The sequence below is a fragment of the Natator depressus genome, chromosome 26, assembly GCF_965152275.1.
Source record: "Natator depressus isolate rNatDep1 chromosome 26, rNatDep2.hap1, whole genome shotgun sequence".
In the NCBI taxonomy this organism is placed as follows: Eukaryota; Metazoa; Chordata; order Testudines; family Cheloniidae; genus Natator; species Natator depressus.
In genome coordinates this window covers 1,353,759-1,377,953 of record NC_134259.1, presented here as the reverse complement: position 1 = coordinate 1,377,953, position 24,195 = coordinate 1,353,759, and the positions used below count along the sequence as shown (strand labels likewise).

Genomic DNA, 24,195 nt, shown 5'->3' with positions numbered 1-24,195 from the left:
TGCCCTCATGTGCCAGCAATGCCCCTCTGCCATGTACATTGGTCAAACTGGACAGTCTCTACGTAAAAGAATAAATAGACACAAATCAGATGTCAAGAATTATAACATTCAAAAACCAGCTGGAGAACACTTCAGTCTCTTTGGTCACTTGATTACAGACCTAAAAGTTGCAATTCTTCAACAAAAAAACTTCAGAAACAGACTCCAAGGAGAGACTGCTGAATTGGAATTAATTTGCAAATTGGATACAATTAACTTAGGCTTGAATAGAGACTGGGAGTGGATGGGTCATTACACAACGTAAAACTATTTCCCCATGTTTATTCCCTCCTGCCCCCACCCCCCACTGTTCCTCAGACATTCTTGTCAACTGCTGGAAATGGCCCACCTTGATTATCACTACAGAAGGTCCCGTTCCCCCCCCACCCCCCTGGCCTCCTGCTGGTAATAGCTCACCTTAAGTGATCACTCTCTTGTTACAGTGTGTATGGTAACACCCATTGTTTCATGTTGTGTGTGTATATAAATCTCCCCACTGTATTTTCCACTGAATGCATCCGATGAAGTGAGCTGTAGCTCACGAAAGCTTATGCTCAAATAAGTTTGTTAGTCTCTAAGGTGCCACAAGTACTCCTTTTCTTTTCATCCTCCTAGTGACATTTTTTTTTTAATATCCAACCTAAACCTCCCCCACTGCAACTTGAGACCATTACTCATCGTTCTGTCATCTGCTACCATTGAGACAGTCTAGATCCATCCTCTTTGGAACCCCCTTTCAGGTAGTTGAAAGCTATCAAATCCCCCCACATTCTTCTCTTCCACGGACTAAACAATCCCAGTTCCCTCAGCCTCTCCTCATAAGTCCTGTCCCCCCTAATCAGTTTTGTTGCCCTCCACTGGACGCTTTCCAATTTTTTCACATCTTTCTTGTAGTGTGGGGCCCAAAACTGGACACATTACTCCAGATGAGGCCTCACCAATGTTGAATAGAGGGGAACGATCACGTCTCTCAATCTGCTGGCAATGCCCCTACTTATACATCCCAAAATGCCATTGGCCTTCTTGGCAACAAGGGCACACTGTTGACTCATATCCAGCTTCTCGTCCACTGTAACCCCTTGGTCCTTTTTTGCAGAAATCAAGTCAGGAAGACTCGATTTAATCATGGATTTCTACATACAAGTGCATTCTTGTTGGTTGTTATAACCTTAACACATATTCTTCACAATTCAGAGATAGATGTAGGTTTCATTTCTAGAAGGTACACACTATACATTTTTAAAGTGATTTATTTTGAAAACCTTTCAGATTAGTTTTACAACTATATCAGAAAATGAATGATTGTTTGGTTATTTCGTTTACCAAAGGTAATTGAAGCAGATATTTATGAAGTCATTGGGAGGTGAACTATCTCTAATTCAACAGGGTAATCATTAATATTTGGGGGATTTTCTTGCCATTCTGTATTAGGAGGAGAACATCACCAGACAGACATTTAAATTGTTTTATTTAACTAAAACAACAACGTTATGTATTCTGGATTTTTTTCTTCAACAGCAAACATATAATATTTTAACAAAACAAGCATATGAATTTTTGAATTTAGTTAAACATTCAAGTTTTTCAGAATCAGGTTTGTTTTTGTTAAAATTGTTTTTAACTAAAATAGTTCAATTAATTAAAAAAAAATTAAATTGATTATGTCAGCCAGGTCAACATGACTTAATAACAATAACTTAAAATATTGGCTTTTGCAGCTAACTCAGTCGTCTTCACCTTCATTTTCCTGTTTGCTCATAATCTGGAAAAGAAAAACAAGCTTTCCTGCTTTTTCAGGTCCCAAACGATTTCTCAATTTGGAATGAATTAGTCCAAAGAAAGAAAATGTTCTTTCTACACCGGCAGAAGAAGCTACTGCTGTTAAAAGTGAGATTATCACTTCAACAGTCTCTGAATCCAAATGCTTAAGTGACTTCCACCAGTTCACTGGTATGACTTTCTTTAAAACATCATCAGCAAACATATATTTCTTGAATGGTTCGCCCTTAGCTCTGAAGTTCATTATAGTTGGCATTATGGAGGGATGATTGCTGGATGTCCATGTCATAGCCAACTCCTCCTCTTCAGCAGTTAAGGTTTGACCCTGGTACCGAGTATTGAGAATATTTTCAAGAAAATGAGCTGGAGATAGTGTTTGTCCCATTTGTTTTTTTAATGCTTCTAATTTAACTCTGTTGTTGCATATTTCTCTTTTTAAGATCTCACTCAGTTCCTTCCAAATTTCAACAGCATAAGCCATAAAACAGCTATTCCCCTGCATTTTGTTCAAGGCTACAGAAATAGGCTACAGGGTACTCCGCGTGTATTAAAACTTTTCTCTTAAATCCAGTGTTGAGAACTTTGGCTGTGACGGTGCGATCTGTTTTTTCACAGTTTTGTTCACAAACTGGCATCAGATTAGGCCAGTTCTTGATGTAGTGCTCAAAACAGTCCACTACTGAGTTCCATCGCACATCTTGTGGGAGAGTTATCTTGGTTCCTCCCACATTTTTCAAAGCAGCTGCTGCAAAGTAGTTGTTACAGAAGTAGTTTGCAATTTCAACAACATTAGCCTTTATTTCTGGAACACCGAAGTCTTTGGCTAGGAGGTGCATCAAATGAGCAATGCAACTGCATGTTATTAGTTTGGGACGCTCTTCACTCTCTTCTAAATAATTTCTTCTCATCTTGGATACATTTGCAGCATTGTCTGTGACCAAGCTGCATACTAGACATTTTAATTTTTTTTCACAGTTTGTTATAGCTTTTACTGCTACTTCTTGTAAGTATTCTGCTGTGTGTGCATTTCCTGAGGTATCAGTTGTTTCTGGAAGGAAAACATTCCCTTCTTCTGTTGTCACACAAGCACATACAACAGGATGATTGTGGACATTGCTCCACCCATCAAGACTCAGGTTAACAATTTCATCCTCTAAACTTCTTGCACCCTGCTCAGTTTCTCTTTCATACACTTTATCCAGCAATTTGCCTGCGACATCTGCGCTGTTGGGTGGACTGTATCCTGGTCTTAATGACTGAACCATGTTAATGAAGTGTGGGTTCTCAATCATACAGAAAGGAGAGTTTGTTTCATAAACAAACCAGGCAAGTTTTTCATCAATTACCTCTTTTTGTAATCTGCTGGTTCTTATCACAAATTTATCTATGGTTGTTTCTGGATGGTGGAGTGTCTTTTCTTTTTGCTACAGGTGGTATACTGTGGCTATGTGACATACATGATGTGACTGAAACACTGTCATTGGCAGTTAACTCTGAAACTACAGAAAATGATGGTGATCTTGAAGGTGGATAGTCTTCAGAATCCTGTATGTTGAGGATGGATTCTCCTGAACAAAATAAGTCAATGCAGTTATTTAATTATTATTACCATACTGCTCATTTAGTATTACTCATTGCATTCACTGACACTCAGTACTACTTTAAAGGTGAAATTGTAAAAGGAAGATCTGCCTATTTCAACTATTTATTTTTTATCACAGCTGCATCTAAAATGATAGTACCATAGAGTAACAACTATATTTTTTGCTCCAACATGAGAATTCAAGAATAGTCCAGAAGGAAGACAGGCAGTCCTTCGAAAGAAGTATGAAATAAAAAAGTCTTCGGTCACAACCTGAAGATCCTGCATCACCATGTTCAGACATGTTCCCTTCATCATCTTCAATGCAGCTTCCTCCTGAGAAGGAACACTTCTTATGATGTTGTTTCATTTGGGTAACCAGGCCTTTCTTTGTTGCACTGTTTGCAATTTGCATGCATGCTACAGGAAGAGGAACTTCATTAAAATATTCCCAAACTGGGTCTCTTTTACGGCCTGCTGCCTTTATAGGTTTTCCCTTCTAGTGAGAGAATGGTATGGTAGATCTCAAATCAATTAAGGCTACACTCAGAAAGACCTCAAGACTTCTGGAATATGCTGCTCCAACAGTTTCACTTTTGTTTCTACTGCCTGTCCCTCCCTTCTTACATTTATCTCCAGACTTCTTCTTCTTCTTGTCTATTCTGCTCCCAACAATCTTCTATTCATTGAACTTTTTGAAACTTTACACTTTTAGAGAGAGATAAGGGATTGACTCTGTCTACACAAATTTGCAGAGGGACAGTAGGGTTGAGGTCTGTTATTTCTCACCTCTATATATTATTTATTTTATTTATTTATTTATTTTATTTTAAAACATTTTTGCTGTTAACAAGCATGTTATCTCTGGAGACCCAAATGCACAGTTTGAGAACTGCAAAACTAAGCATCTCTGATGGTATCTTCTAGACTGAGCACTGAGTCCCATTGGGTAGATAGAAAGATTAACCTAAATAATCTATACAGAAGCCCCTGGAACCCCATAAGATTGGGTCCCTAATCCATGAACTATTGGAACTCATTTACAAAACTTTTCTTAGACATTACATGAATATATTGTCTCATACTATAGAATTAGAATTTATAATCCCTATTCCATGATGTCTTTGAGCTATAATGTATCTTAATTAAAACTATCTTTAGATAGTTTTTTTCTCAAAAAGCATTTTATCAAAAAATCTGATTTAAATAAAAAAAATCAGATTTTAAATTTTTAAAAAAAAAAGTCATTGATTTTTATTCACCCTGCCTGGAGGTCAGAGTAGGAGACAGGCTAGAACTCCTAGGTTCTATTTCTGGCTCTAAAGTCTCTTTGTATAGTCTGTTTTGGGGCAAGTCATGTCACCTCTGTGCTTCAGTTTTTCTATTTGAATTTTTATAAACCTTTACGAGATCCTGTGATGAAAGGTTCTGTTGATATACACCATTTTATTTTTATTAATAACAATAGAGAGTGGCAATGAAAACTTATATTTACATACATGTCTTGGAGATTAAGGAAGGGGCCTTAAATCATGTTATCTTGAACAATAATCTTCAGTAATTCTCCCCCCAAATTAACAAGAGCATTCAACTGTTTGTTCACAAAAGTAAGAAGCAGCAGCTGATTCTAAAATGATGAATTCCTTCATGTGACTTCAGAATGATGCTCTTCTGAATTAGGTGAAATGTGTTATTTCTACTTCCATCCTATTTGTCCACTGGATTCCGGGTTCTAGATTCCAGCGGTCTATAATGCTTTCAGCAAATTCCCTCACCAGTTGAAGCTATGATGTATCAGTTCCCATTTTATTCACTGCAATGTCCATCACCTGGTCACTATCACTGGCATTTTTTGCCTTTGCACACATCTGGATATCTTGAGATGGAATTGGCTATTAAATTATTTCTCCTGTGTGTTTGACATAAAACACAGACACACATCTTGAACATGTGGAATACAGTGTATGTCAGTCAAAGGGAGAGTGGTGGATGAGCCTTTTTAGGAAACCACAGACAATCATTCCACAGAGTATTGGAAGGATACAGGGCAGTTGTTCTGGTAGCTGTCGAGATGTTAAAACTGCGCTGATAACCATGTTACTGTCCATCCATTGCCCGTTAAGAAACATTTGTGGTGCATTTTTAATTTATATTCATGTTTAATAAATGCAGAATTACTCTGCAAAATATTGTGTTACTGAATTCTTTTTTTCTCTATCATTCTGGCTGGTTTAGGACAAAGTGTCCTATGTCATTACAATAGGAGGGACACCGTATACTCTTCACCTGAAGCGACAGTAAGTGATTGACTTTGTTCCTAACCCTTTGGCTCTTATCTGTTATAAGCCAGTCATGTGGCTCAAAAAAAGGTTCTAATAAGGTTTATTAAATATTGGATAATTTGTCTTCAACTTCCCTTTCTTTTCCAATCATTGGTTATAATTTTCAGTCTGTAACAGTCCAAGCTGATACTTCTCTATCTTCTTTGCTGTAGCCTCAGTTATTACTAGTATTGTGCACTGACAATAGGAGAATCTAAGATTCTGTAGTAGGAAATATTTTCAGAGATCCATGTATTCTTCCGTTTCAAGACTTAAGCAGAAGATTGAGAAGCTGACTGGCAAACAGCAAAAGAACTTGGAATCCTCAGAAGGGTTTGTAGCTATGTGATCTGAAGGCTGCACATAACTGGCACCTCATCTAGCTCAGCAATTTTCCAGTCTGAAAGAAGCAATAAAACATTAAATTGTAACTCAAGAAACAAAACTAAGGGGTGATGCAAATCATTGCAGCATATTGAAAATAGTGTGGGTGCTCTTTAAACTTGCAGTGATGTGTAATCTTTATTTTTTAATGCAAACATTTTTTATTCTCTTTTTATAGACTATTTTTATCTGATGATTTCAGGGTTTATACTTACAGCAAAGGGGGGGCTGTTCATTCTGATTTCCCACATATTAAGGTAAGATTTAATTACTTTGTTTTGCAGCTTTTTAGCTTTTTCAGAACAGAGTTCCTGTTAGAAATGCTCTCTGGGGATTTTACATTTTTTTAAGTATCAGAAAATCTCTCCCTATCTTTACTTATTTATTGCTGACATTCTACTAATCTTGGCATGAGATTTCTTCAAGGAAACATTCTCCATAGAGAATTAACAATAAGATTACTTACTTCAAGTTTATTTTGGTTGGCTAATTACCAAATTTTTCAAAGAAACGACTAGTTAGACTGAAATGTGCTTACAGTAGTTAACTTGCAGAATGGACACTAAAGGAGCAAACATATCACTTGTGCTTAAATTCAGAGGGGAAGGCCAGGACAGGAAAATTGGGGATTTTCTACTGTCCTATACATTTACCTAAGGTAATGTTTAGATCCTCCATCACAAACTGTTCCCCATATGGATTCTCTACTCCAGGATTTAGCTGAGGCTGGTGTCACACTACCTGCCTTTTCTCCTAATGTAATCCATTGCTTAACTTATTAGGATTTCCTCACACAAGCTAATGTGCTTTTTCTGAAAACAATAGGAGTTGAGGAAGTGCAGCATCTTTCCGGATGGGTCCCTTAATTCCTTCTCTCAGACTGCTTTATTGTGGTCTCCAGGGTGGATCTGTGAAAGGATCCCAAGAGGTAGAAAAGAGGATCACTAGTTGCTCTCCCATTGGGTCATGCCATCTAGATGCACGCCCTTCCCTCACCTCCATTTAATTTTTAAAGTGTTTAATCTTTTTCCTTTCTCCTCACGACTCTATTGTTTACTGGTTTGGCGTCTCTCCAAAGGTGGGGAGGAGGAGGCCAGGGTGAGTATGAACATGCTGGGGAGTGGTCTGGGGGATCTGCAATGCAGATCTTCCCAACTCCTTTCTCCTGTTCTACCAGGGAAACATGTAAAGGCCTTGCATAGACTACTTTAGCCATTAGGATGAAGTATCCTGTGCAGAACAGCTGTGGAGCCACTCTGTAGCCTTGTGGAAAGGTTTCTCCTCCTATAGTCCCTCACTCATCCCTCCAGCTCCCTGCCCAGTTGCTCTGGCGGGCACTGACCTCAGATTTTGAGTCAGAATAGTGAGATGTGTTCTACCTCCACACTTCTATTTTTAGATGGTTTCAAGTTCCATATAAGTGTCTTTGGAAGCTCCAAAATGTATGGATAAGTGGAGATGACCTGGTTGGAGAACTATACTTACGGATAAGCATAGTTTATTCATTTTTCTTTGATTTTTTAATTTTTTTTATTTAGGATGATTGCTACTACCAAGGATATATTGAAGGCTTTCCCAATTCACTTGTGACACTCAGCACCTGCTCTGGGCTCAAGTAATGAAATATTTTAATATAATTTTAATATAATTAATTATAATAATACCTCTAGTAAAATTCAGTATCCCAGACACTAGTGTGGTAGCAGTTGGAAAATGCTGACTTTTTAATGGTGCCCACTATATATAGTATCTAACATTTAAGGTCTCAAGCTGATGGCAGATTAATTCAGATCATTTTATAACTTTATGTAACCTGCACTGTTTGCTTTTTCAGAGGGCTATTGCAGTTTGAGAATGCCAGCTATGGAATTGAACCCTTGGATTCTTCACCTGGGTTTGAGCACATTATTTATCAAATAAAGAATAAAAACACTGAGAGTCCACTTTTTGCAAACAACTACACTGATATAGGGAGAGAAAAGGTGACAGAAAAGGTGTCTTACAAGCTGCATACAGATATTGAAGTGAGTTCCACTTTTTATCATAATGATAGAGATTATGTCTAACCTGAAATCCAGGGCACAGGAAATTCACTGTGATGGTCTTGAATCTGGATTTAATTATTAATTATGTGCATGATATGCAGAAAGTGGGCATATGAGAGCCACAACTTTGGTAAGAAACAATAGTACTGGAAATAAGTTATTCATAAGGAAGTGTGATCCATTAGCCTGAACATGATGCTCTGTGTCACCACGGTATCTGCAGACACAATGTTACTAATGCTGTCCCATATTCAGGGGAATAGTTCTATCTCAGTCAGGATGGCTTTAACCACACATGCACAGCTCCGGCCTCAGGTGTTTGAATGAGGATAACGCCTGTAAATCTCCCTGAGTCGAGTCTCACTGTCAGCATTAAACCGCAGGTCTAATTTCCACTTGCAAATGTAGACAGTCATGCCTTATTTTTGGCTCCCTACTTCAACTTTAACTACTCACTCTTTATGCCCTTCCACTGTGGCTTGATTAGAGGATGGATTTTCAATCTTGGCCTTCCACAGAAGAAAATCCCTCTCCTAGAACTTCATGTGTAGATCCTATTTGCTGGGTCAAAGAAGGCATTGAGGACCACAGAGACAACAGACAAGATGTTGCTGGTGCCAGTGTTGAGAGCGGAGACTGACTGGAGGGACATTTAACTATCCCACCAGAGAACTGGTGGCATTTCAAAGAGCAAAAATAAGACCAAAATGGCATAGGAGGCATAAAGTTCTCCAGAGATGTTTGGGGCTTAAGATCTTGGTCCCCCAGAAGCTTCCATTGGACGAGGGAGACCAATTCATAGAGTGGAGTGGGAGGGGGAAATTATTTTTGATTGAGACTAAAATTTGGCATCAGAATATCCAATTTTTCACTTTTCAAGTATCCGGAAAGTGATGGCATTTGGCTGGTTTGGCCAGCTGTGCATATTACTTCTGCGGCTCCTTGGTTCAGAAGTTTTGCTAATAATGAAGAGTGAGTGTCATTATCAGAAGGGTTATCAGTTGTGTAGTCTGTTTGTTTTATACTCATCTCTATTTTCTTAATATTGTGGTACAGAAATTTTAAGACCAAATTATGCTGAAGTTTTTGGAATGTTATTGTTATTTGTATTACTGAATCTTTTAGTCTAACAAATAATGTACCATACGTTTTTAAGGTTATGATTGTTTTCAGAAATATAGAACTCTTTCCATGAAAGGATGATGGTGGTGGTTTTGAGCAGCACAGCTGAGCATAGGTATTCGAGCTAAAAATCTAGTGTTAAGGAATGTACCTCATATTCACAGTGTTAATAAGTGATACAAAAGGTAAAATGTTGAAATAATTACGAAATGTTGAAGGCCTTTTTTTCAGTCAATGTCAGATGTCACTAAATCCCCCAGATACCTGGAAATGTATGTCATTTTGGACAAGGGTTTGGTAAGTCCATATCAGTCAAATTTGCTTTACTTCATATATTTCCGCTACTTTTTAAAACATGTCATAAAAATGCATCGTTTTAAGGCTGTCCTTCTAAAGGTCTGGGATGTAATAATCAGTAAGGTTAAGATTTTGTCTTGGGAATTTTTATTAAAAGTCACGGACTGATCACGGGCAATAAACAAAAATTCACGTAAGCCTGTGACCTGTCCTTGACTTTTACTAAAAATACCCTTCAGGGGGTGGGGAGGACTAACAGTCAGAGCCGCACCGGGGGCTGACTGCTTACCACTGCTCCAACCCCAGCTGCTGCTCCTGCAGTGGGGGCTTACCAAGCTTGGTTGCTGCTCCAGCCCTGAGGGCTACTCCAGACCCAGCTGCTGCTCCTGAGGCCACTGCCCATGCCCCAGGCTGCTGCTCCGGCCTTGGGGACTGCTCCATCCCCAGGCTGCTCTCTTGCCGTTGTTCCTGGGCAGGGGCTGACAGCTACTCCAGCCCTGCTGCTGTGGCAGGCTGAGGCCAAAGAAGTCATGGATGTCGCTTAAAGTAATGGAATCTGGAATTATCAGATATGTAGTATCCATTTTGTCAAAGAATCAATGCATATTTTGTTCATGGAATTGGAAGGAAACTGAGAATTAAAATAATTAGACACATTTAAACGCTCAGAATTTGAGGCTCATGTGAACATTCCACTGCTTCATCAGGGAAATGACTGACCAAAAAAATGTTGTTCTGTAATGATTTTTAGCTGTTACTTAAAGAATTGTGTTATTTTCCAGTACAACTATCTGGGTTCAGACAAGGATGTTATAACACAGAAAATAGTCCAGCTTCTTGGATTTGTCAACAGTGTAAGTTACTGCCTTTTTTGTTTCATATTGAAATGAAATCTGGATGTTTTACTTGGATGTTATTAAAGGTCAAAGATTTTCTAGATTTTCTCATTTTCTCTAGGGAGTTGTTTCGTCTTGATTTTAATTCTTGGCTCTCAAGTTTTTGGCTAATGATAGCCAGGAGATCTTTATAGCAATTAGAGAAAAAATGTTTAAGTGCTTCACCTCAAGCTTGTGTTGTATTTCTCTGAAGTCTTGTCTAGATTGGTTAAAAAGGTGTTTTTTTTTAAACTTGTTGCCTCAGACAGATATGTTATGTAACGTTTTAATTCAGTGCTGTTTAAAAACACATTAGCACCTAGTGTGGGCAGGTTTAGCCTCTTTCACAATGTTAGCCAATCATAATCAACCCTAGATTCCACCCACAGACCCTGGTGCTCTCATCCATCTGGGAGTGTAGGAACTCTGCAGGATACCGTCCCCAGTTTTTGTCCATTTGTGTCCCTCAGGAAAGTGAAAATCTGTCTGCCTGTCTACATGGGGCAGTTATACCAATATAAGGTGGCATGTGAATATAAACCACTAAGTTATGCCAATGTAACCTCCCCAAGTGGACACTCTTCTTCAGGTATAAGAGTCCCTATTTGTGGATTAGTTTATTAGCAGTTTAAGCTAAACTGAAAAAAGCCACCCTTACTCCAGCATATGAGTGTCCACACAGGGGTATTATACTGTTAACTATACCAGTATAATTATAACAGTATAACTGGAAAATTTTCCCATGTAGACAAGCCCTAAAACTGTTTTATTCCTCTCTCAGCATTTGTTTTGACTCTTGGTTCTTTTGTTTTTGGTTTCTAATTTGTATTTTTCTTTTATAAAATTTTTTGTCTAGCTTTGTTATCTTTTTTTCTGTTTGCCATAAGTCATCTTGATTCTAGGTGTCTGCTTGTCTCCAGAGATACAAACAGTAACAGATCTCCACTCTGTAATCACTGGTCCAGAGCCCTGATATCACTAAACCTGTTGACACCAGCCAGGGTTGCTCCTCAGTGCTTCCAATTTTCAGTTTCTTCCTTATTTCTCACAGAGGAGGAGGAGCTTCGAAGAGATTGCTGTATTGGTGCATCTCTAGGCTTATTAAACAGCTGCCAATCGGAAAATCCTCCCCCCCCCCCCCATCATTCAGCCTTTTGTACTAAAAAAAAAAGGAAAATTTTTGTTTGCCTCTGAAATTGTAGTGTTGTGGACTTAAAACCTGTTATTTATTTGAATATATGCTTTACTTATGAATCCTCTCTTTATTTACAAAAAGAAAAGGAGTACTTGTGGCACCTTAGAGACTAACCAATTTATTTGAGCATAAGCTTTCGTGAGCTACAGCTCACTTCATCGGATGCATCCGATGAAGTGAGCTGTAGCTCACGAAAGCTTATGCTCAAATAAATTGTTTAGTCTCTAAGGTGCCACGAGTACTCCTTTTCTTTTTGCGAATACAGACTAACACGGCTGTTACTCTGAAACCTCTCTTTATTTACAGAAACCCCTCCTCTCAGAACTGTTGGGTTTGGTCTGCTGGGCAAGCACTATGTATTTTGCTTGCATTTTTCTCTCCCCATTCCCCTTTTTAGTTTTACAGGTGTTGGCGAGAAGTGCCCCCGCAACCAAGTGTTGTTGTGTTGATGTCCATTTTGCTAAGTTTGGCCTTTAGCTTATTCTTTATAAAATTAACAGACTGCTATGCATAAAACGTAATTGAACATCTGTTTCTTCTGTTGTATTTTCAGATGTTTACACCCCTTAACATGACAATTGTACTGTCTTCCTTGGAGTTTTGGACAGATAATAATAAAATTCGCACAACAGGGGAAGCTGATGAGATACTACAAAGATTTTTACAATGGAAAGAATCTTACCTTGTTCTTCGGCCACATGACATGGCATATTTATTTGTGTAAGAAGAACATTTCTCTATTATTAAAAAGGCACACTGGAAATCTTTTAGACTGTCATAGCATGGACCAACACAATTCCACATGACCAACAAACATCTCTTATAAAAATAATAGAACAGATACTGTGAATTATTATAAATATAATTCTAGATGTACTGTGTTTACAAAATATTTTCAGGTTTCTCAGAGTGTTTATGTGGTAAACAATAGAAAGTAAAAGTTAAACTATAAGACACAAAAAACATTGTCCTTTTAAACAATGCTACGAAGAACATAGTTATATTCAAGAATCTGTTTTTGTGTTTTAGTTACAGGGACCACCCTAATTATGTAGGGGCAACATTTGCAGGAAGGATTTGTCTCAGAAACTATGCTGGAGGAGTTGCTCTGGTATAGTATTATTGGATCTACATTGCTAGCGAACATTGTAACACTGGCTTCAGAAGGAGCGGTGGTGGGTGCTCAGCACCTGTGAAAAACAGCTCATTTGTATTTAGATGCCTTAAATATGCATTTGGATGCTTGATTTTAGGCACTTGGTTAGAAAAATTTGCAGTAGAACTTTGAATGTTAGGTTTTACTTGCTCTATAGTCTCCTCCTAGCCCTTTAGAGTACTTTAGAGCTTTACTTTGCACGGTGCTGAGTACTCTGGCACTAATCCAGCAAAACACTTAAGCAGTCCCATTATCTTGGGACTGTTCATGAATTAAGGTTAAGCACAATTTTAAATGTTTTGCTACATCAAGGCCAGAAGTTAGCACTTCGCAGGATTGAATCTTTAGAACAGTTACCATATGCAATACAATATGCATTTCTTTTACATATGGCATATCAAGTTCTGCACTGTTTTTCACACCCTGGGCATCTTCATTGCTTTCATTTGAGTTTTCCAGAATGTAAGTTGGCATGAACTTTGGCCTTGTATTGAAGACAAGCATCTTGAGGTTCTTTACATAAAAGTACAGACATTTTTATAAAATATGACCTGACTACATTGGGCAGGAAACAGAAAGGTTTAGAATTTTATCATAGTTTTTGTTTCTTTATCTGAGTTACTTTGATGATGATTTTCAGTTATTTCTCTTATTTAGTATCAAAGGGCTGTAACACTGGAGACATTTTCAGTCATCATTGCACAGCTGCTGGGGCTTAGTCTGGGAATGGCATATGATGATTCTAGGGACTGTCAGTGTTCTGGATCCATCTGTATAATGAACACCAAAGCAGTGTAAGATTTTTTTATTTATATACCTCATGTAACATGACATTATTATTATTGAGAACTGTTTTCCTGTGGCATGCAAGTTCAATCATTATAAACGACCATGGATTCGTATTTAAGTGGTTGTGTGAGGTGCTGAGTGCTTCCTGTGAAGTGTGAGATTCCTCAAATTAGCCTGTTGTCAATGGAAGTCTTGGGTGCCAGTTATGCATACCAAAAAATAACTAATTTCTAAAGAACATATCTGAAAATAATTTTTCACATCTGAATGCAAGTATACATTATTCATGTTTATATTGAAAGGTTCATAGTAGGCTTTGATTATAGATTTTTGTTACCTTTTCCTTGTATTAATGAGCTTTGAGTGGAACAGAATTCACTGTTGGCTTGTTTGTAATGCTTTATTTAATTAGTTTTCTGTTTGTGTGATACTGCATGGAAAGGGTTAATTTTCAAAGTCTGGCATGATCATTACAGTTACTGGCAGTCATGTGCTTAAAATCCTTTCAACCCTTGAAAGTGGTGGAAAGAGTCTAAACTCTGTTGGACAAAGTCTGCAATAAGGGGGCAATCTCACTGAAATCTGTGGGATTGCATGCATGTAACAATGCAAAATTTGTCCCATGGCATTCACTGGGCATTACTTTGCTCTTTTTCCAGGAAACTGCTTTTAATTATTTTTTGGATAAAACATACAAGGTCATATGACTAAGCCTCAAATTGTATTTTCAATAACATATGTCTTACCAGACATTACTTATATATAGTCAATTCAGATCAGATCAAGACAAGCTAAAAATGAGCTACTCCGTACTGCTCTAGAAAGCTTCTGAAAGTGTTCACAAGCCAATAAGCTAACCAGTGGCTCAGGGGACTCTCAATAGGATCATTTAACCCTGCTGTCACTTAGTCAAATCCAGCCAAAGGGCACTATGGAAACAGATGCCTGTGACTAACTCAGTGAAACTGTTCACATGCTGAAGTGTTTTCAGTATTGGGGCCTAGGTCAATTGTGACAAATAATCATTAGTAGCTGGTGGCAATTAATTTATATGAAATGAGGTCATAAATCCAAAAGGAACTATATTATCCTCATCTATTCTTGCGTTCTGCATAACACAGGCCATAGAACCTCACCTGGTAATTTGTTCATCGAATCAATAACTTCTGTTTGAGCTATAGCATATCTTTTCTAATTTTTAATGGACAGATGCCCGTGTTACAAAAACCATCACCAGAATCTAGCTCTACAATGAGATTGTTCAACTTCAGTTTATTTTTCTCAGGTACAGGGAGATTTGATCTGTATATTGATAAAATGGCTCAGGATATTGTAACACTTTATAATGTATGTAATGTTTGTGTATATGTGATTTAAAGGAAACTAGGGCAATTATAAATGATCCAGTGATGTGATTTTGTTAATATTTCACATAAAGTTTTAGTTTATAAGAAAATAAATGAAAATGTATTTCCATTATCTGTTAATAACCCTAACATATTTAGGTATCCCATGTTTTACCTCTGGAAAGATAAAGGCACAATTAAGTTAGCCGATATCTCTGATAAAGAAATATTAATATCTTTCTCAATAATAAAACAAAAGGATGATGTTCTAGTTGCTAATTTCTGCCATTTTTTATTCTTAAGACATTATTTGAATGCAGATTTACAAATGAAGTGAAAGACCCTCAGCTGAATATTTTGGAAAGTAGCATTAATGATGTTAAGTACTCCGGAATCTTTAAATATCTTCAATTGGTATAATTTTTCATTGATAATTTATTTTTAGACATTCCAATGGGGTAAAAGCCTTTAGCAGTTGCAGCATTAGAGACTTCAAAAGTTTTATGAAACATAGGAGAGAAGACTGCCTCTCTAACAGACCCTATTTGAATCTGTCCTACAAGAGGGCAGTCTGTGGCAATGGTATTGTGGAAAGAGGAGAGCAGTGTGACTGTGGCTCAGCAAAGGTTAGTACTCAACACCAGAAAGCCTAAGTAGTGTAAAATTCCACTGTTCTCAGTTTAGAAGAATGGAGCTTTGAGAGTTAGTACCCAGCTGAAATTTAGGAAAGTCACGGAAGATCTTACTTATATTTATAAACAGTTTTCATGTTGGTATTAACCTTGTTGTAGCTTGACACTCATTTTTCTTTGGGGATCTTTCAAGTTGTTATTCTTAAGGGATGAGAATCTTGGACAGACTCTTTAGAGAAGGAAAATTTTAGAATATCTAATGAGTCTATGGTTTATTTTTCAGGAGTGTGCAAAAGATAAATGCTGTACTAACAAATGTAAACTTAAGCCAAGAGCAAAGTGTGGTACTGGATTATGTTGCCAAAACTGTAAGGTAAGGTATATATTCAGGATTATCAGATGTTTAACACAATTTCTAAATTTTGGAGAGACACTGTTCACTGCATAGTTAAAGATGAAAACCAGCTTTCCATTTGTGTCCACCCATACTCACACCTTGTGAAAACTGTCCTTCTTACTTGACATTTGCCTGCGTGGTCTTTGGCCAAAGGGAGCATTTTAACGAGCATTTTTAATTTCAGTCAGACAACACTTTTCTGATATGGATGTTCAGGGAAAAATATTATTTTGAAAATTCTTTTATTCCTTTTTTTTAGTCAATGTCTTGGCCTAGAAACTTTCTGGTGAAGTTCATCAGCTTTGTCAAAGCTCAACAAATCTGTGGGTTTGGTAGAATTTAAGTGCCACAGTGGGCTCCACTGGAGCTCCTGAGTACTGCATGGGTGTAGCGGGGTAAGCACCCCGCTCCGGACAGAAAGGGGTTAAAACCAGCTCTGGGAAAGGGCTGCCCCGAGGAGCCAATCAGGGAAAGGCAGGTAGCAGCCAATCCAGGCCCGATAGGGCTGGTATAAAGAGGGCTGTGAGCTAGGAGGCAGGCAGTCTCACTCCAGCCTTGGGGTGGGAAGGACTGAACTGCCTGGGAGCACTTCAACAGAGCAGTGCTGGGGATGGGGCAGGCTGAGCTGGGGAGCTCAGGCCTGGTGACCTCCCTGGCTGAGGCCTGACAGGAAGGCCTGACGAGGTACTGGGGCTGCAGGGAAAGGCAGCAGGTCCAACCCCCTAGCCAATTATGAGTGGCCATTGCAGACTGCAGTTTGCCCCTGAGTAAAGGGGCTAGATGAGGACTGGCAGTGGGTCACTGAGGCGAGGTGGGCTCAGGGGAGTGGGGTTCCCTGAGTGAGGGGCAGCACTCCAAGGTAAGGGGCACCGTAGTTCGGGAGAGACGTGGGGCCTACACGTGGGGGAGATAAAGGGACTGCAGAGGGGTAGGTAACAGAGGGTGAGACACCGGCCCATAGAGGATGCTCCGGGGCTGAGAGAGCTAATTCCTGGATGACCAGCAGGTGGTGCCGCGGTGGTGAGTCAGCACTATGCTACAATGGGCTTGTCTCGTGACACACTATAAACCAGTCAGAGCCAGGATTATAACACAAATCTTCTCAATCACAGTCTCCTGCATGACACTAAATAATTTTGCCTTCTTTGAAAATGTGAAGTGCTAGTGAATGTTTTTACAACTTAAAGAATAAGAGAACAGTACCGCACAAGGGAGCGCAAACACCTCTGTGTTTATCTTAATTATACAGATTTCTGTACAAAACATAGTTGACGATAGTCTCTGCCCCAGAAAGTTTACAGACTAAATAGACAAGACAGACAAAGGTTGGGAGAGGGAAATATTATCATCACCATATTATACCTGGGGCAACAGAGCACAGAAAGATTAAGTGACTTGCCCATGGTCAAGGTTGTCTGTGGTAGAGATGATAATTGAACATAGCTTTCCTGAGTCCCAGTCCAGTGCCTTATCTACAGTTCGTGCTTCCGCTTAGTTCCCTTACTTCACCCATATAAGGGTTCCCTTAGCACTAGGGTTTGATGATCTCTTCCTTTCTTTGAAGTTCAGATTGGTATATATCCCACCTCTGCATCTTCTAGTGGAACAAGTTCTCCAGACAGGGTCAGCGGACTATTCACGTGTGTAAAATTAAGCATGTGCATAATTTTGCAGGATTAGGGCTTTAAAATGAAATATTTCTGAGATTAAGGATCATACTTTTACATGTCATCCAAAAGATGACACCTCTAACAGTATGATGTCTCCTGGCATCGTGGTGGGACATTTTTTCTGTACTGCCGTAGGGGAAGAGTACCATATGCTAAATCACCAGGGCCACTCTGACAGAGGCCTTGGGAGTCTATCAATTTATGTTTCATGACAAGGGAAAAATTGATGAAAATGATTTAAAAGAACCCTGGGTGACCTGGAGTCATACATATAGTATATAAGAATTTTACAAAGAATTCTCACATTCATCGCAGTCAGTGACAACCACATTAAACAGCATATATGTGGTGGTGTTATTTACTTATTCACTGTAAGTATCTTTTCTTGTGCTTTACATAAATTCTGTTATTTAAACATTATAGACCATAATCTTTGTAAACCATGCACAGTCTCCTTATTCCTACTTTTTTCTAGTTTAAGGCAAAGAATAAGAAATGTAGACCCATGGCTGATAGTCAGTGTGATCTCGATGAGTACTGCAATGGGTCATCTGCATTCTGTCCAGCTGATCTTTATGTTCAGAATGGACACAGGTGCGAACACAATACTGCCTTTTGTTACAAAGGACGTTGCCAGTCTGCTGATAAAGCGTGTCAGAGGATCTATGGAAAAGGTAATGGAGACAATTATGTTCTAATTTGTTCTAAAATCCAGTTCCACTAAATGCTGTAATAATAATAATAATTAATAAGAAAGACTTACATAGCCACTTCTATCCATATATCCAAAACGCTTTATAGCAGTGATTAACCATGTTTATTCCTTTTTATTGATGATGGGGAAATGAGGTACAGAAGGCCAAATGACTTGTCTGAAGTCGTCCAGTGATATTAAACATTGTTATAAAGGCATGGAGGTTATCCAGAAGCTTAGATTTTATAGAAGTAAAGTAAAAACGAAGTGGTGACTGTAAATTAAAATTCATTTGTAAAATATGTCTTCTTTTTTGCTAACCAAAGAGCAGACTAGAAAACCAATTCCGAACAGATCTCACTGTTTGCTGCAGGGTAGCTTAATTTAAATCATTATTAAAATCAGCAAGCAGGAAACCTTGATCTAAATAATCAAATTTAATCATGTTTTGCATTTGTACTTTTTCACTGTTTTCCTAGAGAAGGGTTGCTTCTCACTGATTTTAACCATTAAAACATGTTGAATTGCAACTAAATATAACCTTTACTTTGAATTCTGGTACTACCTGTTGCTAATCAGGAGGATATACAATATATGTACATTTATTTAAGCAGTTATATAGCTTAATATACACTTATTCAGATTCTTTATTTTTTGCTTTTTTGTTGTTAGAAAATTTTGAATGATGCATTTCGTTTTTTAAATAAATGGTGATTCATTTTTTATTTCTGATTTGTGTCAAGCTCTATTTGGATGAAAATTAGAATTCAATTAAAACTGCAAAAAACCAACATTTACAATTTTTAAAAATTAGTTAAATAAAACAACCCTAAATGTGCTGGATACACAAGAAAATGTATCAAAACCTGTTTTACTTTAAAACTAATGGATTTGTTAAACAAAGGAAATATTTTAGTTAATCGAATTGTTTGCTTCAGGTCACCATTTCCTTCATGATTTTAGAACCTAGTAGATCCTATTCTCTCACACCTAGTTTTTATTCTTAGATTCAAAGAGGAGAACAAGCTTTTCTGCTTTTTCATCTGCCAATTGGTTTCTCAACTTTGAATGAACTAGCTATGGGACTGAACTAGTTGAATAAACTGAATGTATAAATTATTCTCTTTGCACCTGAAGAAGAGGCTACTGATGTCTAAAGCTAGTTTAATACTTCAGCAAACTCTGGTTCCAGGTGCTTAGTCGGTGACTTCCACCAGTTCAGTGGTTTGACTTTCTTTAAAACTTCAGCAGCAAATATACTGCTTAATATTATTTTTGTATTTAATTTAAATGATTAGTAGATTATAGTAAATTTAGGCCTTAAGATAGGTTGTTACAATTTGAAATTTAATTTTAAAATAAGTTACTTTTTTTCTTTGTAAAAAATAATTTAATTTAATTAAAAATACAATTTGAACAGAAAGATATCTGATTTTTTAATACAGATTTTTATCCTTCCTGGTTTTCTCTAATCCATGTGTAGCACCTAGGTACGGCAATGATAGGCCTGTTAGAAGTACTGATAGATTAATAAATGATCTGGTGTTCCTTTTAATTATACTCAATCTTATCTCAAAACTTACAGGTTCTAAAAATGCTCCTCTTGCATGTTATGAAGAAATCAATAGTCAAACAGATAGGTTTGGACACTGTGGGAATGATCCGAAGAAAGGATTTCAGATCTGTAGTTGGATGTATGTTTTTAAGGAAAAAACATATTTCTTTTCTGCTTTCCTCTACTGTATGGGGCAAACGTTTACTATCTGTTCATTAGTAAGGCTGCTTTAATTTCTTTATAAAATTTCCTTCTAGTCTCAGGTGTTCTGTATACATTAGCCTTGGCCATTCTCAAAGTATGTGCAGTTGGTGAGCATCTAGACCGTGATCCTGTAGCATGGAATGCAAGGATTAGGCGAAGCTGTGCTTGGACCCAAGTAAGGTTATTGACTAGGTGTAATGCTCCACACTGGACAGAATAGACCTCAGTGCCTTGCATACCTGCTTCCTCTTCCACCAGAAGAGCACATGGTACACAAAGGTTGAGGTGTGGGTGTTATACCAATAAAATAAAAACCAGCAGGATCTTATTAAAGGGGAAAAGGAAAAATGCCACATTTATTGTGAATACAGAAAGAATCATAGTAAGCAGTTAGTTATAGTTATAACATTCCATTCAATCTCATATTTATTCACACATTCATTCATACACACACACACACACACACAGAGGTTTTGCAAGGTTGTTATCATAGTTACCAGCCTTAGAGTTGCTCATGCCAAGCCACTGGCCAGGTGGCCTGGACATGAGGAGGGAGCAGGGCCTTGTCAGATGCACATCTGACGCTCCTGGAAGTTGGTTTGCAGAATCAGACCCCAAAGTTCTCACTTTCTAGAGTCCGTTTTTATAGGAATTTCTTCCTAGGCCAGTCTGTGGGAATTGCTTCATCATGCTGTTGCCGAATCAATCAGCAGATGGCACATTCCTGATGGCTCCGTGCTGCCAGCTGTTATCTTATTCTTTGGTTCTCCCATTCTTGAGGCTGTTGGGTGGATTCCAGTCTGCCATCTGGGGTTATTTCCACTTGACGCCTTCTTCAGCCGATGGACACTGGATTCTTATGGTGGCACCTCCCTGATCATTCAGTTATTATCCACACCAAGCATCCATCCACATACATCCTCTATCTCTATTTTAATCACAATTGTTAACAAAGCGAGATGAATACAACAAAAGGGCGGGGAGCCTCTGGGTGCTGTTTCTGTTGTTACAGAGTATTGCTTTGAGTCTCTCTCTGTGTGAGTAATTGTTGTTACAAAGAATTGCTTTGAGAACCGACTCTGTCTTAGAATGTACTAACCCAATTAGCAGCTTGCAAGTTTCACACAGAGAGGGAGAGAAACAGTATCAAAAACCAAGAGACCTCTTAATTAGTAATACCCTGGAATTTAAACTATGGGGAATCAAACTCATTTGTGATTTTAATACAGAACTTCTTTAATATGATCCAACATGGGCCGTGAATGAACGTAACTGAACAAAAACCACGACCTTAAGTGTAATCCTTGTATGTCCATGAAGCACATAACTACTGGGGCAGGGATGGTGTCCCTAGCCTCTGATTGCCAGAAGCTGGGAATGGGCGACAGGGGATGGATCACTTGATGATGACCTGTTCCGTTCATTCCCTCTGGGGCACCTGGCATTGACCACTATCGGAAGACAGGCTACTGGGTTAGATGGACCTTTGGTCTGACCTAGTATGGCCATTCTGAGGTTCTTATGTGTGCCCCACTGTGGCCTCGTTCCCATTTGCAGGCAAGAGTAATCTGGTGGATGTGCATCAGTTTTCTCCTTATTTCAAAGATCAGTTTTCTGCCTTCCTTGCCCTGCTTATGACCTTTATATCGATCTAGTATGTGCAATACCCCACTCGTTTTCTGCAGTTTTGTTTTTCTAATGTATTGATCAATCAGATGTCACATGTATCATTTTATTTTCCTTTGCTATTGAATTTTATAGGGATGTCACATGTGGAAAGTTAGTTTGTACATATCCAAGTCGCATTCCATTCACTAAAGAAAAAGCTGCTATCATTTATGCTCAAGTGCGAGAGCATGTATGTGTATCTTTAGATTATATGAAGCCACCCACAGAGACTGACCCTCTACTGGTTAAAGAAGGCACAAAGTGTGGGCCTGGTAAAGTAAGGAAATATTTTATAAGCATCTAAAATGTCAGTATGTATGTGGGCTTTATAAACTTGATTAAGTTTTAGAAATATTTACCCTTTGGTAACATAGCTCAAGGTTATTCATTACTAATGTTTTATTTACTTACTCACTTAACATCAGAGGAAAATTTTCAGTCTGGAGTGATTATGGATGATTATTGTAGACCTTTAGTGTTAGCCACATGACTAATCCCTGTGCCTTGTTTTAATTCACTATAATGTATTTTAAACTCTGTTAGAGAATTACTTTATTACTACTTAATCATCATTATTTGTTTTACAGTAGTGCCTAGAGGTCCTATTCACATTGTGGTCAGTGCTATTCAAACATATATAAAAAAGACAGTCCCTTCCACAAATTGCTTACAATCTAAGTAATTGTCATTAGGGAGCTGCAAAATAGTGTTACCCTAGTTAAGGGTGCAACCGTGATCATGTTCTAAGCTTGATTTTGGATTCCTCCCTCCACCAACATAAAAAAGAAAATCTAGGTTGAAATGTGGTTTTAGAGTAGAAGATAATTGAAAAACAAATATTTACTAAAATAATAAGCAGTAGTACAAGTGGAGGACAGAATCCTGGCCAACAGAGGCACTGAAAGAGGCCTGATTTATGAAGGAGTTCAAGTACAATGTGACTGAGCTGCTCATAAAAATTTGCTATCTCTCTCAAAAAACCCCCGCACCGACTAAACCGGAGGATCAGAGAGTAGCAAATGCGGCTTTTAAAGGAGTCTAGGTGTGATCCAGGGAATTACAGACCTGTAAACTTTACATCTGTACCTGGTAAATTGGCTGAAATTATAATTAAAGATGGAATAGTAAAATATCTGGAAGATCATGAGATGATAGACTCTAACACTGTTTCTGCAAAGGAAAATCATGTCTCACCAACCAATTAGAATTCTTTGAATGTGTTAGTAAAGTGGTGGATAAAGGAGAACAATTTATTTAAATTTGACAAAGTCCTTCCCAAGAGACTACTAAAGATAATAAGTAGTCACAGGGTTTGAGGCAAAGTGTTGTCAAAAATCACTCCCACTGGAAAAACAGCTTATAACAGCAAAAGTCTGCTTTTTCAGGCATAGATTATTCCAACCCTCCTGAGCGAAATATACTTTACTGGCAAAAGTAAACTGGCACAGTTTTGCCAGTACAGATATTGCATCTACAGTCGGAGCTTTTGCTGGTGTAGGCATGTCCGTAACAAACCAAAGCCTATCGCTCTTCTGAACAGAGCTACGTTGAAAAAAAATGTATAGTGTAGACCTGGCCTAAAAGACAGGAAGCAAAGAGAAGTTTTAATCCCAGCAAAAGATTAACAGTGGGATGCCTCATAGTTCTGTATTAGGTCCAATTTTGTTTACTATATTTATTAATGATACGGGTGATCAATGAAGTAGCAAATTTGCATATGATACAAAGCGATTTATGGTAGTCAGGACCAGAGAAGACTGTGAGGAACTTCAGAAAGACATAACCAAGCTATGTAAGTGGGCAACACAATGGCAAATAAAGTTCAGTGTTGGCAAATGCAAAGTAAAACATATTGGTGGGGAAAATATGTACTTCTGATACACTGTGCATGGTTCTGCATTAACTGTGTCAACTCAGGAAGGGATCTGGGCATCACTGTGGATAATTTATTGAAGACCTCTGCTTAATGTGCAACTGTGGTCAAAAAACTGAACAAGATGTTAGGATGCATAAAGAATAGGATGGAAAATAATATGGAAAATATTATAATGCCATTATATGAACTGATGGTAAACCTTTATTTAGAATATTGTGTGAAGCATTGGTCGCCCTATCTCATAAAGAATATTACAGAATTAGAGGGAATTCAGAGTAGGGTGATGAGAGTATTTAGAGGCAAGAAAAACTGTCATACGAAGAGAGATTGAAAAGATTAGGATTGTTTACTTCAGAAACGAAATTAATAAGAGGGGGGGACATGATAAAAAAGGTAGAAATTGAACACAGCCCAGAACAAAGAGTGATGCTAATCCATGCCACTGAGGGGGAGGCTCAGAGTCAGAATTCCTGAAGCTCCCGAATGCACATGGGAGCTTTTTGCTACTGTACCCCGTTATGGGGTGCAGCATATTCTTCCACACTTTTGCCCTGTGCACTAGTCTCTCT

General features: G+C 38.1%; 1 protein-coding gene across 1 annotated transcript in view; it reads left to right on the top strand.

The window, feature by feature from the left end:
- LOC141978051 (disintegrin and metalloproteinase domain-containing protein 18-like) overlaps positions 1-24,195 on the top strand; it is a 44,033-nt gene that overhangs the window by 4,286 nt on the left and 15,552 nt on the right. The window contains exons 3-16 of the mRNA XM_074939896.1: positions 5,636-5,697; positions 6,284-6,362; positions 7,644-7,720; positions 7,940-8,129; positions 9,504-9,569; positions 10,352-10,423; positions 12,193-12,359; positions 12,669-12,750; positions 13,453-13,589; positions 15,376-15,556; positions 15,846-15,935; positions 18,105-18,303; positions 19,909-20,017; positions 21,844-22,027. Of these exons, the coding sequence (XP_074795997.1) occupies positions 5,636-5,697; positions 6,284-6,362; positions 7,644-7,720; positions 7,940-8,129; positions 9,504-9,569; positions 10,352-10,423; positions 12,193-12,359; positions 12,669-12,750; positions 13,453-13,589; positions 15,376-15,556; positions 15,846-15,935; positions 18,105-18,303; positions 19,909-20,017; positions 21,844-22,027 (1,695 nt within the window). The remainder of the gene's footprint in view (positions 1-5,635; positions 5,698-6,283; positions 6,363-7,643; positions 7,721-7,939; positions 8,130-9,503; positions 9,570-10,351; positions 10,424-12,192; positions 12,360-12,668; positions 12,751-13,452; positions 13,590-15,375; positions 15,557-15,845; positions 15,936-18,104; positions 18,304-19,908; positions 20,018-21,843; positions 22,028-24,195) is intronic.